At 41.2% G+C, this 14,020-nt stretch overlaps 1 protein-coding gene across 1 annotated transcript; it reads left to right on the forward strand.

Annotated features, from left to right (window-relative positions):
- Positions 1-2,237: 2,237 nt before the first annotated feature.
- nrn1b (neuritin 1b) lies at positions 2,238-5,763 on the forward strand. Its single transcript, XM_012827792.3, has 3 exons — positions 2,238-2,617; positions 3,890-4,034; positions 4,725-5,763. The coding sequence occupies exons 1-3, from the start codon at positions 2,560-2,562 to the stop codon at positions 4,951-4,953; spliced, it is 432 nt and encodes a 143-aa protein (XP_012683246.1). The 5' UTR covers positions 2,238-2,559; the 3' UTR covers positions 4,954-5,763.
- The last annotated feature ends 8,257 nt before the right edge of the window (positions 5,764-14,020 follow it).

A 14,020-nucleotide genomic window follows, 5' to 3' on the forward strand; every position in this document is an offset into this window, starting at 1 on the left:
TGGTTTTCATGAACTATATTTGTCAGTTGTGTTCAGATGCCCAGATCTACCCCAGCTGCCCCTCCCCCCTTATCTCTTTTGTGTGAGAGGTGCTGGATTACAGGTCATCGACACTCCAATTCCTTGTCTGTTCACTATTGAAGTAATGTGGTAGTTTTTTTTTTTTTTTCCATAACAGTGATATAATGATCAAGAATATGCACAGCAGCACAATATAAGACATCCACTGAAAATAATGTACAATCAATACAAAAATTTGTAAAGTAAATAACCATAGTAGTTAGTACAACAATAGCGACTGTTCAAGCCTGGTTGTCCAGACAATGCAATGGTGTTGAAAATGTGTTTGATCTTTGTGTCTTCTGTGTTTCCTAAAGTTACTTTCTGGCATCTGTCTGTTCAACATTTAAGAATATGCTTCAATTGAGCAGCAGTTGAAATGATGGAGAATAAGATACATTAGCTTTAATGATATGCCACAGCAAATCACACAGTCCAATCACAAGCCAACCTGTCACAGGCTACTACACTCACAGTCCCTGAACAAGGGATAATCTGTCTTTATTTAGGATATCATGTAGTGAAAATGACTTGTTCATTATTTTAAGTGTAATTATGTTATAGGGCGGTATGTAGGAACCAGGCATGTATTCTGATTTTATATCCAATCTCTGGTTACAGTCTCATCAAGTGCTTTAAACAATTAGATTCCCCTTTTAATTCCTCACCATTTCAAGGTAAAGGCAATGTCCCCATCCCATAAAAATGGTCAATGAACGCAGGCCATTACCATCAACCTCAACAAAAACACTGTTTAACTATGACACCATGACAGAGATGTGTCTTACTGACCCTCACAAGCCCCCTGAATGTGATGGCTGTGACTACTGATGGCCCTCACAAGACCCCTGAATGTGATGGCTGTGACTACTGATGACCCTCACACGACCCCTGAATGTGATGGCTGTGACTACTGATGACCCTCACACGACCTCTGAATGTGATGGCTGTGACTACTAATGACCCTCACACGACCCCTGAATGTGATGGCTGTGACTACTGATGACAGCATTTTGGGTTATTGTTAGTACTGCCATTTTTTTTATTTGTCACTTTATTCAGTTTGGTTAATTCAGTGAAACTCTGTCTTACAGCAGTATTGAAGTTGGCTCAACTTCTTGCTCTAATTGCACTTTGTCACTTAAAAAAAAACTCTTTCTTAAATGGATACATGTGAAACATGGATAATTGATTGAATGAATATATCTCGGGTGACCATTCTAATGATCTGAGTCAGAAGGCATCTGTTGGTGCCTCGCCTACGGTTAGTGAATTTTTAATTTTGTTAGTCATTTTTTGTATGTTCCCTCAGATACACACATACAAACATCGAAGCATCTGTTGGTTGAATCCCTTTGGTATCTTTCGGTATAGCAAGGAATTCTTCTGTGACAAATGGTAACTATGTACACAGAAAATATAGGTTTTATGAAGGACACTTGTAAAAGGTCCAAAAGAACACATGAAGGTCTGAACAGGGTTGAGGGCATGAGGAAGAACCGTTTACTGCATTTCAGAGAGTAGCACCACTTCTTTCAGATTTTTAGAACTGGACCAAGAAAGTTGTCTTTAACACATTGTTATTACAAAATAGACATTTAAATTAGACTGTGGGGAAGGTAATGACCCAATTCATTTCCACACTTGCTTTACAACAGGAGACATTGTGCCGACATCGAGCAGAAATCTTATGTCATCTGTAGCCACTAGTGTGGAGGCTGGTGGGGCTTCTTATTCTTCAATGGTAAGCCCACAAAAGTACAAACTTGTGTGAGCACACGCACACACACACACACACACACACACACACACACACACACACAATTCTCAATTCTTCTCAGTATTTGGAAATTTCTTTGGACACAAGAGTATTTTCCATGTCATGTTGATTTTTTTAGGTTACCATAATTCCCCTCCCTGTATCCTGTATTTGTAAGTGGTGAATGCAATCTGGGCAGCAAATGTCAAGGGACTCAATTAGCACACAGTGGTAGGCGCACTCGCGGTCAGACAGCATGGGACCATTCCAGAGCAGATAGGCAGCCAGCCAAATGCACCCGTTATATTCAGCATAACTCGTCTTTGGATTGAGTGCAGGCAAAGAGTATCTCACGATGGAACAGTCTGTCGGTTTACCTGTCAAATGACCAATCACCAAAAGTGTCTACGCACATGTCCATATGGCACAACTCACGGATTCCTGCTCTAACCACTCTAGCTCGTGACCTTTTGGGAAGAGAAACAGCGAAAGCGTTGGAGGGTGTAGGAGGGAGTGCGTCCGACTAATATTTACGTCACTGAATCATCGCAGGCAACTCCACCCTCCTCTAGTGATGTGCACTACCGCTCACGCTGCACTTCGCTTTATCGACTGCGGAGACGGGCGGAAGACGACCAGGAGGACTTATGGCATACTGAACTCATCGGACATGTCTCTTGATATGATTCCTTGTGTTTCCATACAACACGTCATATTCGAGTGGTTGAACTGATTGTACGATGGGATTAAGTTTGGCCAATAAATGTATCTTTTTACTCCTCTTTTTGGAAATGATGGGTAAGACTTTTTACTTTTCCATTGGATTTTTAAATAAACAGTAGGCTGTGAAATGGAATGTTGAATATTAGATATTAGTTTATGACAGTAAAGTGAAGTATCATAAAACTGTGGCATGACTATGGGGACTGTCTGGTGAGGGGCTTTTGATATAGCCTAGCCTAGCCCATCTAAATCTATTCTACAAATAAAAGAATGTCTTGTAACAGTTGGCGTTTTGTGGAATGTTGGAGGCTACTAGATTGAAATGGATAAATATTGAAATATATGAGTTCTTCTCATATTAATATAAACAAAGCCTAATATATTATGATGAAGACATCATTGATTGTCGTATCACTATATAGGTACTCAGCGTATGACGGTAACATAAATAAATTGCCTATTCTAATAACAACAGAGGCCTACACTTTACAATTCACTCATTTTAAAGTTAATCTCCAAGTATAACACATTTGAAATATTTTGTAGTCTCAATAGAATCTGGGGGTGCATGCTTTGTTTCACGAAACTTTAGGCCTATTTTACACATCATTGTAGTTTGCACGTGCAGTAGGCTACGTGTTTTATGCGATGAGAAGATCTGAATAAGGCACAATACTGAAAGACACTTTGTGATGACAAATGCAGAACACTTATCTTAACATGATGCCAATTCTGCTTGCAAGAATCAAGTCATTGATTCAAACACAACTTCACCCCAGCACCGACCCCATCTGGAATTTCCAGTGTTCTACAGCCAATTTCATTTACTGTAGAGAAATCAATTAACCACATAAGTATATGCTGTAGTCTAAGTTACTAAACTGTTTGCCTTTCGAGACCTAAGTGTTACTTCTGACTAAAGTGCATTTTCACGTTTTTGTGTGTTTTTAAGTTACTGTCCGATTTCGCTTGGCCAGCAACCGCTCAATAATGTGTCGATTTCAATCAGTCGCCTACAACATAACATAAACACATTGTGCTGATGCACCTGTTTATAAAGCTATGTAAGTTATGAACATTTAGATGGAGCTGGGTTGGGTAGGCTTTGTGGTCAGCTCTGTGAGTATCCAGTGCAGTAAACCAACTTTACGCATAGTTTGCTATCCGTTTGCTAAAGTCACGCAGTTTTAGCCTCCTCTGTATACGGTTACATTTAGGAAAAATTGCTATTCCATAACATATTGTTAAGAGAAGTTTCAGCTTTGACCGAAACTAAAGGTGTACGTAAGTGCCAACACCAAGGCTTTCAGACGTTCATTTCTGTTTCATTTCATAAATCTTTTTCAGCCTCTAAATTTGACTCTGTAGATGCGGCAGGGGCATGTGACGCGGTATTTAAAGGTTTTTCTGACTGCTTGCTAAACCTTGGGGAAAACATGGTCAACTACCCTCAGGCCCTCAACGACAGAGAAAACCTTCAGACCCTCTGCGCGTATGTATGACACCCGTTGGACTTCAAGTCTTTTTTTTGTTTTTGAAACATTTAAAACATAAAACACTTTTTATCTTTGAGAAAGTATGACTAAAAAGAGTGAGTGGGCGCTGGCGAAACCAGGGACCGGTCCATGGCGACCTCGCCAAGAAACAGGCAGATGGCCCAAGCACATTTCAGTCTGCGTCACCGCAGGACTCGACTCATCATACGATGACAAATATACCAGATTTAGAGTTACGATGCGATTTGGTTTTATTGAATTGGACATGTATGTCATTAAATATAGCCAGGTAAATCATATAACAGTCTGGGTAATTTGCGTGATTGGTTGACTGAATGCATTTCATTGCCCATTGATGGTTGATTGGGGATGGTCGACTGACCAGTTGCTCCACCAGTATTTGTGTTGTCTTGATCACTTTCATCATCCCTAAGGACTAAAGCAATCCATAGGCGAATCTGTAGCGCACATAATAATTCTGAAACATATTTGTAATAGCCTGGTCATTAAATGAATCAAAAATGACAAGGTAATAAAAGTTATAGTCATGGCATTTCTTTGTGTGAAACTGGATAGGTCATCCATCCCCTAATTTGGAAAGGTCACCTATTGATTGTTGATTAAGAGCAGGTTGTCTACACACACACACACACACTCTCTTTTTATGTTTATTTTTTATTTTGCAGGTACTGGGATGACTTTCACTCTTGTGCCACAACAGCTCTTGCAGATTGCCAAGAAGGAGCAACTGAGGTCTGGGACCAACTTAAACAACAATCCAGGAGCTTGAACTTTGAGGGAAGCCTATTTGAACTCTGTGGTGGAAACAGCAAGGCATTAAAACAAAGCTTCTCTTATGGAGTAACAATAATGCTAACAGCTCTCTCCACACTGGTGACATGGCTTCTTTACTGAGATGGGAAGAAAAGAAAACACAAAGCCAAGGACCACCATTAAGCAACTATGCCTAATGGGCATCTCCATCACATAGGAAGCAGTACATTTAACAGTAATAATGGAATTATGGCATGGGACCACAGGCCGTTATCGCAAAAAAAGTATTTGTTGTAGTGTGCCCGTTTAAAAAAAAATTATGATATGCAAAGCACTATGTCATGACAATTGATTATACAGTATTTTCTGCTAAAATGTATTGCACAATTTTGTGTTTTTGTTTGTTGTCATTTTTGATGTTGATCCAAATAAGTTGAGAGATAAATCTATAGTACGCTGTAGGGGCATCCACAGAAGAAGTTCAAACTCAGGAAATATCAGGTCTTATTAGCTCACCTGAGGCAAATAAATCAAGACCCAAAATCGACTGCCGTTTACACAGAAATAACAAGCAAACTTTGACAATTCAAAAACTGCCCATATGTTTTTATGTGTATTGCTGTGGTAACAAAAAGAGTCCTATATGTGAATTATTTCATTGGCTGGCTGGTTTGCTTGCTTGGATATACTTCATTTTGCACTTTTGATATGCTCTACATGTCATGCATTATTTATATGTACATATAATAATTTATGAATAAATTATAAAGGCTGTTACTATCAAACATGTCTGGCTGACATAGAGTATCAATATGTTTCTAAAAATGAAGACTACAGAAGCACTTACAATCCAAGGGTCAGTTTATATACTTTATATTTCTGTATGAATGTGACACTGGATATTTAGCATATGTGTGATGAGCTCTTTCAGAATAAAATGTCTGAAAGGTTGTTCCACGTTTGCACCAAATCTTTCTCTTGATGTTTGCACCAACATAGCTTGGCATTGTCATTGCACAAATACTGATATATAAACCTTAGCCTGGCATTGCGCAAATACTTGCACAAATCTTAGGCTGACATTGCCATTGCACAAATACTTGCACCAACCTTACCCTGGCATTGTCATTGCACAAATACTTGCACCAACCTTACCCTGGCATTGTCATTGCACAAATACTTGCACCAACCTTAGCTTGGCATTGGCCTTGTCTTCGCACTTGCTTTGACATGTAGCACATGGCTAAGTATACTTGATAGTATATGTAATTAGGGTTGGGGAGTAACTACTTACATCTAACTGAGTTATGTAATTAAATTATGAAATGTAATTGTAATCTGTTACAGTTACTGAGAAAAAAACATGTAATTATATTAGTTACTAATCAAAATGTTGGTGATCACAAAGGGGTGACATCCGAATATATTCTTTTTGGTAAAAAGCTTCAATGTAGAATATAACATTCATTCTGATGCTTTGCATTTTTTTGCTGTCTTGACAGCTCCATTTATTTGGCAGTGTGCGCTAACATTTTGCGCACTGTTTTTGATTCGTTCACTTGTTTGAATTTGCACCGCCTCTCGTTTGCCAATCAAAAAGTAATCGAAAGTAATTAAATGTAATACGTTTCATTCATTTGATGAAGTCGTTAAAATAGTTACATTACTTATTACAGTTTTAACGGAGTCACTAGTAATCTGTAACCTATTACATTTCAGAAGTAGCCTTCCCAACCCTGAATGTCACTAAACCCCACAGGGAAAGCCATGATGTCCTTTCAATCGAGTAAAACCTGTGTGACTTTCGACTCAGTCCTCCGTCTTTAAACCAAGTTCTAGACATGACTGCTGAGCATTTTAGCTGCATTAAATAAGAAAGTGTCTGCCTGCCCTTTTGTGTTGATCTGAATCCATCACCTTCATAGGCTCTTTCGATTGTTTCATTTCACTTTTAAATGGGTGAGCTTAGAGTTTGATCTAATTTGACTTTTCTTAAAGGGGGTTTGAATGTTGAAAGGACAGCATGAATTACTGTAAATATCTGAGACATCATGTAATATGAGGAAAATAATCATATAACAAATAGAATCAGACCACATTTTGAATATAAATATTATTTGATAAGTAATCAGTCTATTACATGGAACATGGAAAGACATTCTGTGTCCCATACAGCTCTACAGCATAAGCACGCTGGGCTGACACATACATTTCTGAAAAATAAAGACAGACACTGCCAATGTTATTAAACGTCAACCTTTGCTCAAGAAACAGGTCGGGACATAGAAATATTGGTGTCTCCTTGTGTCATCAAATGAAGGGTCAAAATAAACAGGCGTGTCTTTCAGGAATGGAGGTTTGTATAGAGTCTGAAAAATAAACACAAGCATAATCCAGAACCCCTTATTGTTGTTGTATTGGCAGGAATTACAAGTCAAGTGATTATGCATTAGGTGACTTTGAGCAGGCTTTGCACAAATGCATGAGATATTGCAAGCTGTGGTTCATTCTGAAATATTACATTGTTTTTCTTATGCATATTTTAATACAAATGTCCATGCTCCTCAGTTGTGTGGAAAAGTACATGGTTTCCATGACGACCACCCTTTCTGTTACGCCAGTGATGTATGATGGAACAGACAACTTGCATTATTTCATGCAAAATTTACAATCTGGTCCCGGGGAAAGGGGCACATTAAGATCAAGGCAGTGTCATGGGCACCATTGCTGAATAGCAGCATTCAATATTTTCAATTTTGCTGTGGAATCTCTGTTTGTACCAGATCTATCTATCTATGACAGCTATCCAGCTGTCTCAGCTGCTGCAGAAATGACTGTATGCTCAGAGCATCGGTAGCCACAGTTAGCACAGTGTATAACTCTATAGTATGGAGCTTAGTGATCGTTATGAATGAGTCATTTCTTCTTTCGCTACTGGTTTTGGCCACAGGGATGTTGTGCTGCTTGGATTCTGCATAAGGCTGACGAATCTACGGTTTCATCTTGCACAAATCAATACAGAACCATCAGGAGTCAGATTTCTATCTCATCCGGCATCTATAGACCGCATGAAAGCATTACAGAATTACAGAATTACACTCCTCTTTTTCCTTATAATTGTTCCTCATGCAGTTATTTTCTTAATGCACACAATGCCATAAACTGAGAACTTACTTCCATCAAGTGATTGTGCCTATGCTAGACATCAGCAGGATGGAAGTTGTGCATGTCTTTTATTTAGGAGTGATACTGACTGCACATAGTAGAACATGATTTGTACCGAGGTTATGTTCAAGTCTGTAAAATTCCCCTTTGTGGTCCCAACACAATACCCAGTCGTGGCCGTGCCCCTGAAAAGAAGTGAAGATGTCTTCCACTGCCATCCACACCTCCCCCCTCCCACTACAGCTGCATCAGTCTCACCTCAGCTATATATACACACAACAGCAGCCATTAACAAAAGCACATCCCTGCCTTAATTGGGAAGGGAAAAGCCATGCTGGAGTATTAGTGGCATTGGGAGTTACAGCTGTGCCCTCCTGTAGATCCCCCCCACACTCACATTCACGCTGGCTCTGGCCTGGTTGTGCTGTTTTATGAGCTTCTCACCACCCCCCTCCACCCCCCACCCCCCAGCGCTGAGAGCACATCTGTCCTTCTGGAGGTGTAAACGACGTAAAGCAAAGCAAAGCGCTGAAATACGTTAAGGTGGGATTTCACAGTACACCGAGTCTCACTCTGCAGATGTGACAGACTGTGTTTTAATTAGAATATTTTACACTTGGCAGATAAAAATAAAGTTGAAATTGTGCATGTATGTCGATAAGCTGCGTTGTACAGGCAAATACACATAACAATGATTACATGTGGGTGTGTCTGCTGAACACTGAATAGCATTTGTCACGTATAAACTTGTATTGTAACATTAGGTTATGTAGGTATATTTCAGTGAAGCCTTTAAACTTGGATTCAGGACAAGTTGCACACAGAGGGACTCTGTAACTGTATTTATTTGATCAACCAAGGTCCTACAAATCAACCAAGGAATTACAAATAAGATGTTCCAGAGAGCTCTGACCAATTGTGCCTCAACATTTTTTAATCAACACAGTGACAGCCTCTCAATAAATGTTACGAGGGTATTCATACGTTAGAAGAATGAAACTTACAAGGTCAGCTAAGTGGTTGGAACACGAAGGGCAAAATACACCGTTTTCATACTTTGTTTCTCTGTGGATTTTAAGTAACCTTTTGCCTGTTTGTGAGTCTGCTAGCAAGAAGATGTTGGAAGACCTTGATGTCCGTAAAATGAAAAATTGTATGTAACAAAAGAAAAGAAAAAAACCCTCCCCTGCTGATTGTAAGGCTGCTGAAATATTGAAAGCACTGTCACAGTGGACGGCGGATGTCTCTGTCTGAAGTGGGGCAGCCAGCTTAGATATTGTGCACCTGCCATCTGTTTGAGAGGAACCCCCATGGAACAAGAGGCACTCCCTCAGAAGGAGCCAGAGAGAGATGATAATAACATAACCAGAACGGCACAATGCCTTACGACAGCAGTCGTGACCCACAAAAAAAACATGTTTTAGAACAGCATCAGTAACACTGTATTTATTTTGTGCTATATTGTATGTCATTACATTATATTATTACCATGGAGACGAGAACTACTCTTTTCTGTTTGGCTGGCAGGTCTCCGTTAATTCTTTATGATGGGACTATGAAGTAGATCCAGTTAAAAAAAATGTAACCACCATTTTATATCAATGCTCTGAAAAACTTTGAATGGTAACCATAACAACCATAGTAAATAACAGTTGATTCTCCAAGAGGGCTACAATTATGACATGGAGTTAACAGTCAAAACAATGCATTGTGGGAGCATGAAATATGTACAGTCATGCAGGGCTGAGGGAGGAGTGACATGAGGACAATGATAGGGTCAGAGCTTATGATGGATGAGGAGACACGTCACCTCACCATCTCACAGGAAGCTAAATATCACTTCTTCCACACATGTCAAAACAGATGACTGCGTATGGGAGGAGGGAGAGACCTATTTCATCCGAGTGGTAACAATGACACGCACATGCTTAGTGCAAACAGGCAATCATGCAGAGGTCTTTTTTCTGGTGAATTTGTTATGTCGCATGCATAAAAAGCCAGACAGTCAGGCACACCGCAAGAGAGATACATGATCTCTGACAAAAGACACCCAGGGTTTTGAGCAATCAGTGGCACAAATGGTCTAAAAAGGTAAAACTATCTGAATGGTCTTAATGTTGGGGGCAAAACTTAGATGGCCAGGGAGAGGAGCACAGAAACTGATGAATGAACACAGGATCAAAACATAAACCAGACACATTCTTAAAGACCGTTCACTTAAGCATGCAAAATAACTGCCTATTTGCTGGTCGTTGAGTAGGGTTTTGACAGTCATCTCTACAGCAGTTTTAAAACAACCCTATCTGCCTCACTGGAAATGTAACATAACCACAATATATCAAGCTAGGAAACAGCAATAGTAAGCTATTGAATGGACATAGAAGAAAAACTGAAGTTTGGTAGGCTTGGTTGGACCTATAAAGGACCTAAACATTCAAGTCTTCTATTTCAGTTGTGTTTTCATCTCCATCTCCATCTTCTTCCTCCAGCTCTTATAATGCCTGTGGTCCGTGCTGATGAATTATACATACGATGCTCCATGTGAGAAGGCTTAAGAGTGGTCACTCAGAGAGCCCCGAGGACATAACAGAAGTGGATTAGAGTATGAATAATACACAGCTATCAGCACTGTCAGAGAGACAGAGAGAGAGAGAGAGAGAGAGAGAGAGAGAGAGAGGGAGAGGGAGAGAGAGAAAGAGAGGGAGAGAGAGAGAAAGAGAGGGAGAGAGAGAGAGAGAGAGAAAGAAAGAAAGAGATAAAGAGAAAGAGAAAGAGAGAGAGAAAGAGAGAGAAGAAAGAGAAAGAAGAACAGGGAGAAGATAGATACAGATAGGGAAAGTGAGAGAACGATAGGGATCAGACAACTTCACCTTAATAAATTAATGAGGGAATCCCTGGTCCACTGGTTGTCACAGACTTACAAATTGGTTAAAAGGCACCTTACCCAAAGCAGTTTAAAGTACGCATTGTGGAACGTATTGAGAAACTGTAGAACATTCGCCTAATCACTTCTGTTAGTTGACTGAGATGTGCTAGACTATGGCTAAAAATGGTTTCCAAGTGAATTGTTGTGAAAAAAAACCCTCATGGAGCCAATGTAGAATGAGACAGTGAAATAGTGGTGGTTTTCTAACAGTCCACATACATGGTTCAAGTAGAGTATCATGAATTTAAGTGCCAACGATTTAATTAATGGGCACCAGAAATGTCATCCCTAGGGTCCTCCAAGAGGTATCCCAGCAGCAGCAGCCAAGAGGCCCCCAGTTTGCCCTGTGCATTGTCTAAGACAGAGTAAACATTTGGGTTTTTCCTCTAGTGAGAGAGTGGGACCTGGTCACAGCTCATTACTTACCCCCTGCTCAGCACTGGCAGCATGGAGAGGAAGGAGGGCAGGAAAGGAGGGGGGGCGGACACAGGAGCGTGGGTGGAGTGGAAGGGAGGGGCGGAGGGGTTGGTTGTGGAGCCGTGCCGACCCTGTGCTCACGCTGCCAATCTGTGCATCCTAAAATACCACAATCTGTCTTTGCCTTGGATGGTCAGCCTCCATCTGTGTGAAACTAGCACGTCTCGTTAGCAGTGGAACACATCGCAGCTTGGTGGAGAGCAAGCAGATGAGACGTTGCTCACATGCAGTAGTATCTCGTACACTGGTTTGCCGACATTTTGGGTAGTAAAATGCTTATTTTGGTATACATTTTGACAAAACCCAAACTGTACAAAATTATTAAAATCATTCATATATTTCACTGAACATTTTTATAACCTGAACGAGAGATTACATTTTATTTAGTAAATAATGAATCAGTAAAAATCAACAAATATGAATATATGATTGAGCCCTTTCTTCACCCTCTAATTTATGCACATCAGTTCATTTCCTTGCAGAAACAAGGCTGGAAAGAAGCACCAGACAAAACTAATATTTACCCTGGGCTTGACAGGCACTGAAGCATGTGGTAATGGGGGTGGGGGCTGCAGAGGGACTGAAGGGGCTGAGCTTGTAGTTCTGTCCACATCCCTCCTGTACCACTAGCATGTCTGTGTCACAGCCTCTGCAACACGCTCCTCTGTTCCTGCTCCAGTCCGGGTTCCTGCTCCGGCACCATATGCTACTCCAGTCCGTTCATCCTCCCCAGTGTTTAGTATTTCCCTCCATGTTTAGTTCTCACCTGTAGCCTATGTATTTAGTGGGTTTCTATTTAAGCCCTGGACTTTTCCTTTGTCTTTGTGTGATATTGTTTGTGAATAGCAAGACGCTACGTACTGTGTACTCTAAGTCCTGAGATCTTTGCCTTGTTTGCCCATCGTGGCCTTTTGATTTATCCAAGTAAAACACGCCTTGAGCGTTTGCATCACATACCTTGTTTTCTAGTCTCCGTCTGTCCCTGGACAAACATACTGGGCCCACTGCCAAACAATGACAAGCAGGAGTGGGTATGTGCAAAGACAGAGAAAGGGACATAATGCACAGTACATTTGCAAGTATACTATACTATACTAAATCCTTCCTTACGCAATCAAATGCCTTGATGCTTTATCTTTTCGTAGTTGTGAGCTATTATCAGCCTCGTGACATGATGCGCCTTTGGAATGACAATGGGATGTTGGTAAAGTTTGTTATTTTTAGTCAATTGATTTCTTTTCTTTAACTGTTGAATTTCTTTCTCATATGTTTGACTCTGCAGATCTCTGATTATGACACATTCTGCACATTTCCAGTCACTCACTGCGGAGGGCACATTTGACTTGATTTTCTTCGCCTGTAGCACAAGGCAGGCCACCGCTTGGATGGTTCGGGACCATGACGAGAATTTGGACAGACTGTCTGCAATACTGATGAGTTCTGAGGCCTGCAATGCAGAAGTCTGCAGCGTTTGAGCTTTTCTGATCTCTGGATCTCCTATCGCCAGGTCTGGTATCACGTCTTCTGGTGTGGGTATTTCACTTTCCCACATGAACATGGGGCCGGAGAACCAGTCGGATCTGAGCAGGTCATTCACTGTTCTTCCGCGGGTTGCGCCGTCTGCAGGATTCTTATCGGTGGGCACATAATGCCATTGCTGGGCGGTTGTGCTATTGCAGATCTTCTGGACCCTGTTAGCGACGAATGTATGAAAGCGTTGTTGTTAATGTAGCTTAACACTACCTTGGAGTCTGTCCAGAAGTACGCTTTTGCATTAGCACAGCCAAGCTGTTCTCTAAGCATGTTGCTGACAGTAACTGAGACTACTGCCGCTGTCAATTCAAGCCTTGGTATAGTCGTTAGCTTTGTGGGAGCGACGCAGGCCTTTCCTGTCACTAGGGAGCAGTGAATCTCTCCTCTTTGGTTCTTGACTCTCAGGTAAGAGCACTGTACATATCCGCTGGTGTTTCAATGACTTCTCCAAAATTGACGGGTACATAACATCGAGCTATGTTGATCTTTTCCAAGCTTGCAAAGTCACTTCGCCAGCTCTCTTACCGTGGCCTCAGCATTTCAGGTAGGGGGTCGTCCCAGCCAACACCTTGACGGCACATTTCTTGCAGGATCTTCTTCCCGGTAAGAACATATGGCGCCAGGAAGCCAAGAGGATTATATATGGAGGCTACAGTAGCCAACATGCCTCTACGTGTCCCTGGTTGGTTTGCTAAAGTGTTGTTGAATCTGAAACTATCCCCTTGTATGCTGCAGTGGATTCCGAGAGCTCGCTCGACCTGTGTGTCTGAGAAAGTCAAATCCTTTGTCTTTGTCTTTCCGATGCAGGTATTCTCTGTAGAACGGCTTTGTTGTTTGAAACAAATGTGTGGAGACAGAGACCCCCTTTGGCGCATATGTCTCTTGCTTCTTATGCCAACTGAAAGGCCCTTTCCACCGTGTTCGTACTTGTGAGTCCGTCGTCCACGTAGAAGTCCCTTGCTACAAACTGTGATCCTACTGGGTGCGAAAGTCTGTTCTCATTGGCTTAGTATTTCAGCCCATAATTTGCGCAGCCAGGGGACGACACTGCGCCGAAAAGGTGGACTTTCATTCGGTAATCCTGAGGCTATGTTGGCATCTCCGTCT

This window comes from Clupea harengus, chromosome 25 (genome assembly GCF_900700415.2).
Source record: "Clupea harengus chromosome 25, Ch_v2.0.2, whole genome shotgun sequence".
NCBI classification, from domain to species: Eukaryota; Metazoa; Chordata; class Actinopteri; order Clupeiformes; family Clupeidae; genus Clupea; species Clupea harengus.

What these genes read in the sequence shown, in the direction of transcription:
- nrn1b (XM_012827792.3), top strand. Translation starts at nt 2,560, where the DNA reads ATGGGATTAAGTTTGGCCAATAAATGTATCTTTTTACTCCTCTTTTTG. An exon ending in CCTCTTTTTGGAAATGATGG is followed by an intron (nt 2,618 to 3,889) that starts GTAAGACTTTTT and finishes AATCTTTTTCAG; the next exon opens with CCTCTAAATTTGACTCTGTA. An exon ending in AACCTTCAGACCCTCTGCGC is followed by an intron (nt 4,035 to 4,724) that starts GTATGTATGACA and finishes TTTATTTTGCAG; the next exon opens with GTACTGGGATGACTTTCACT.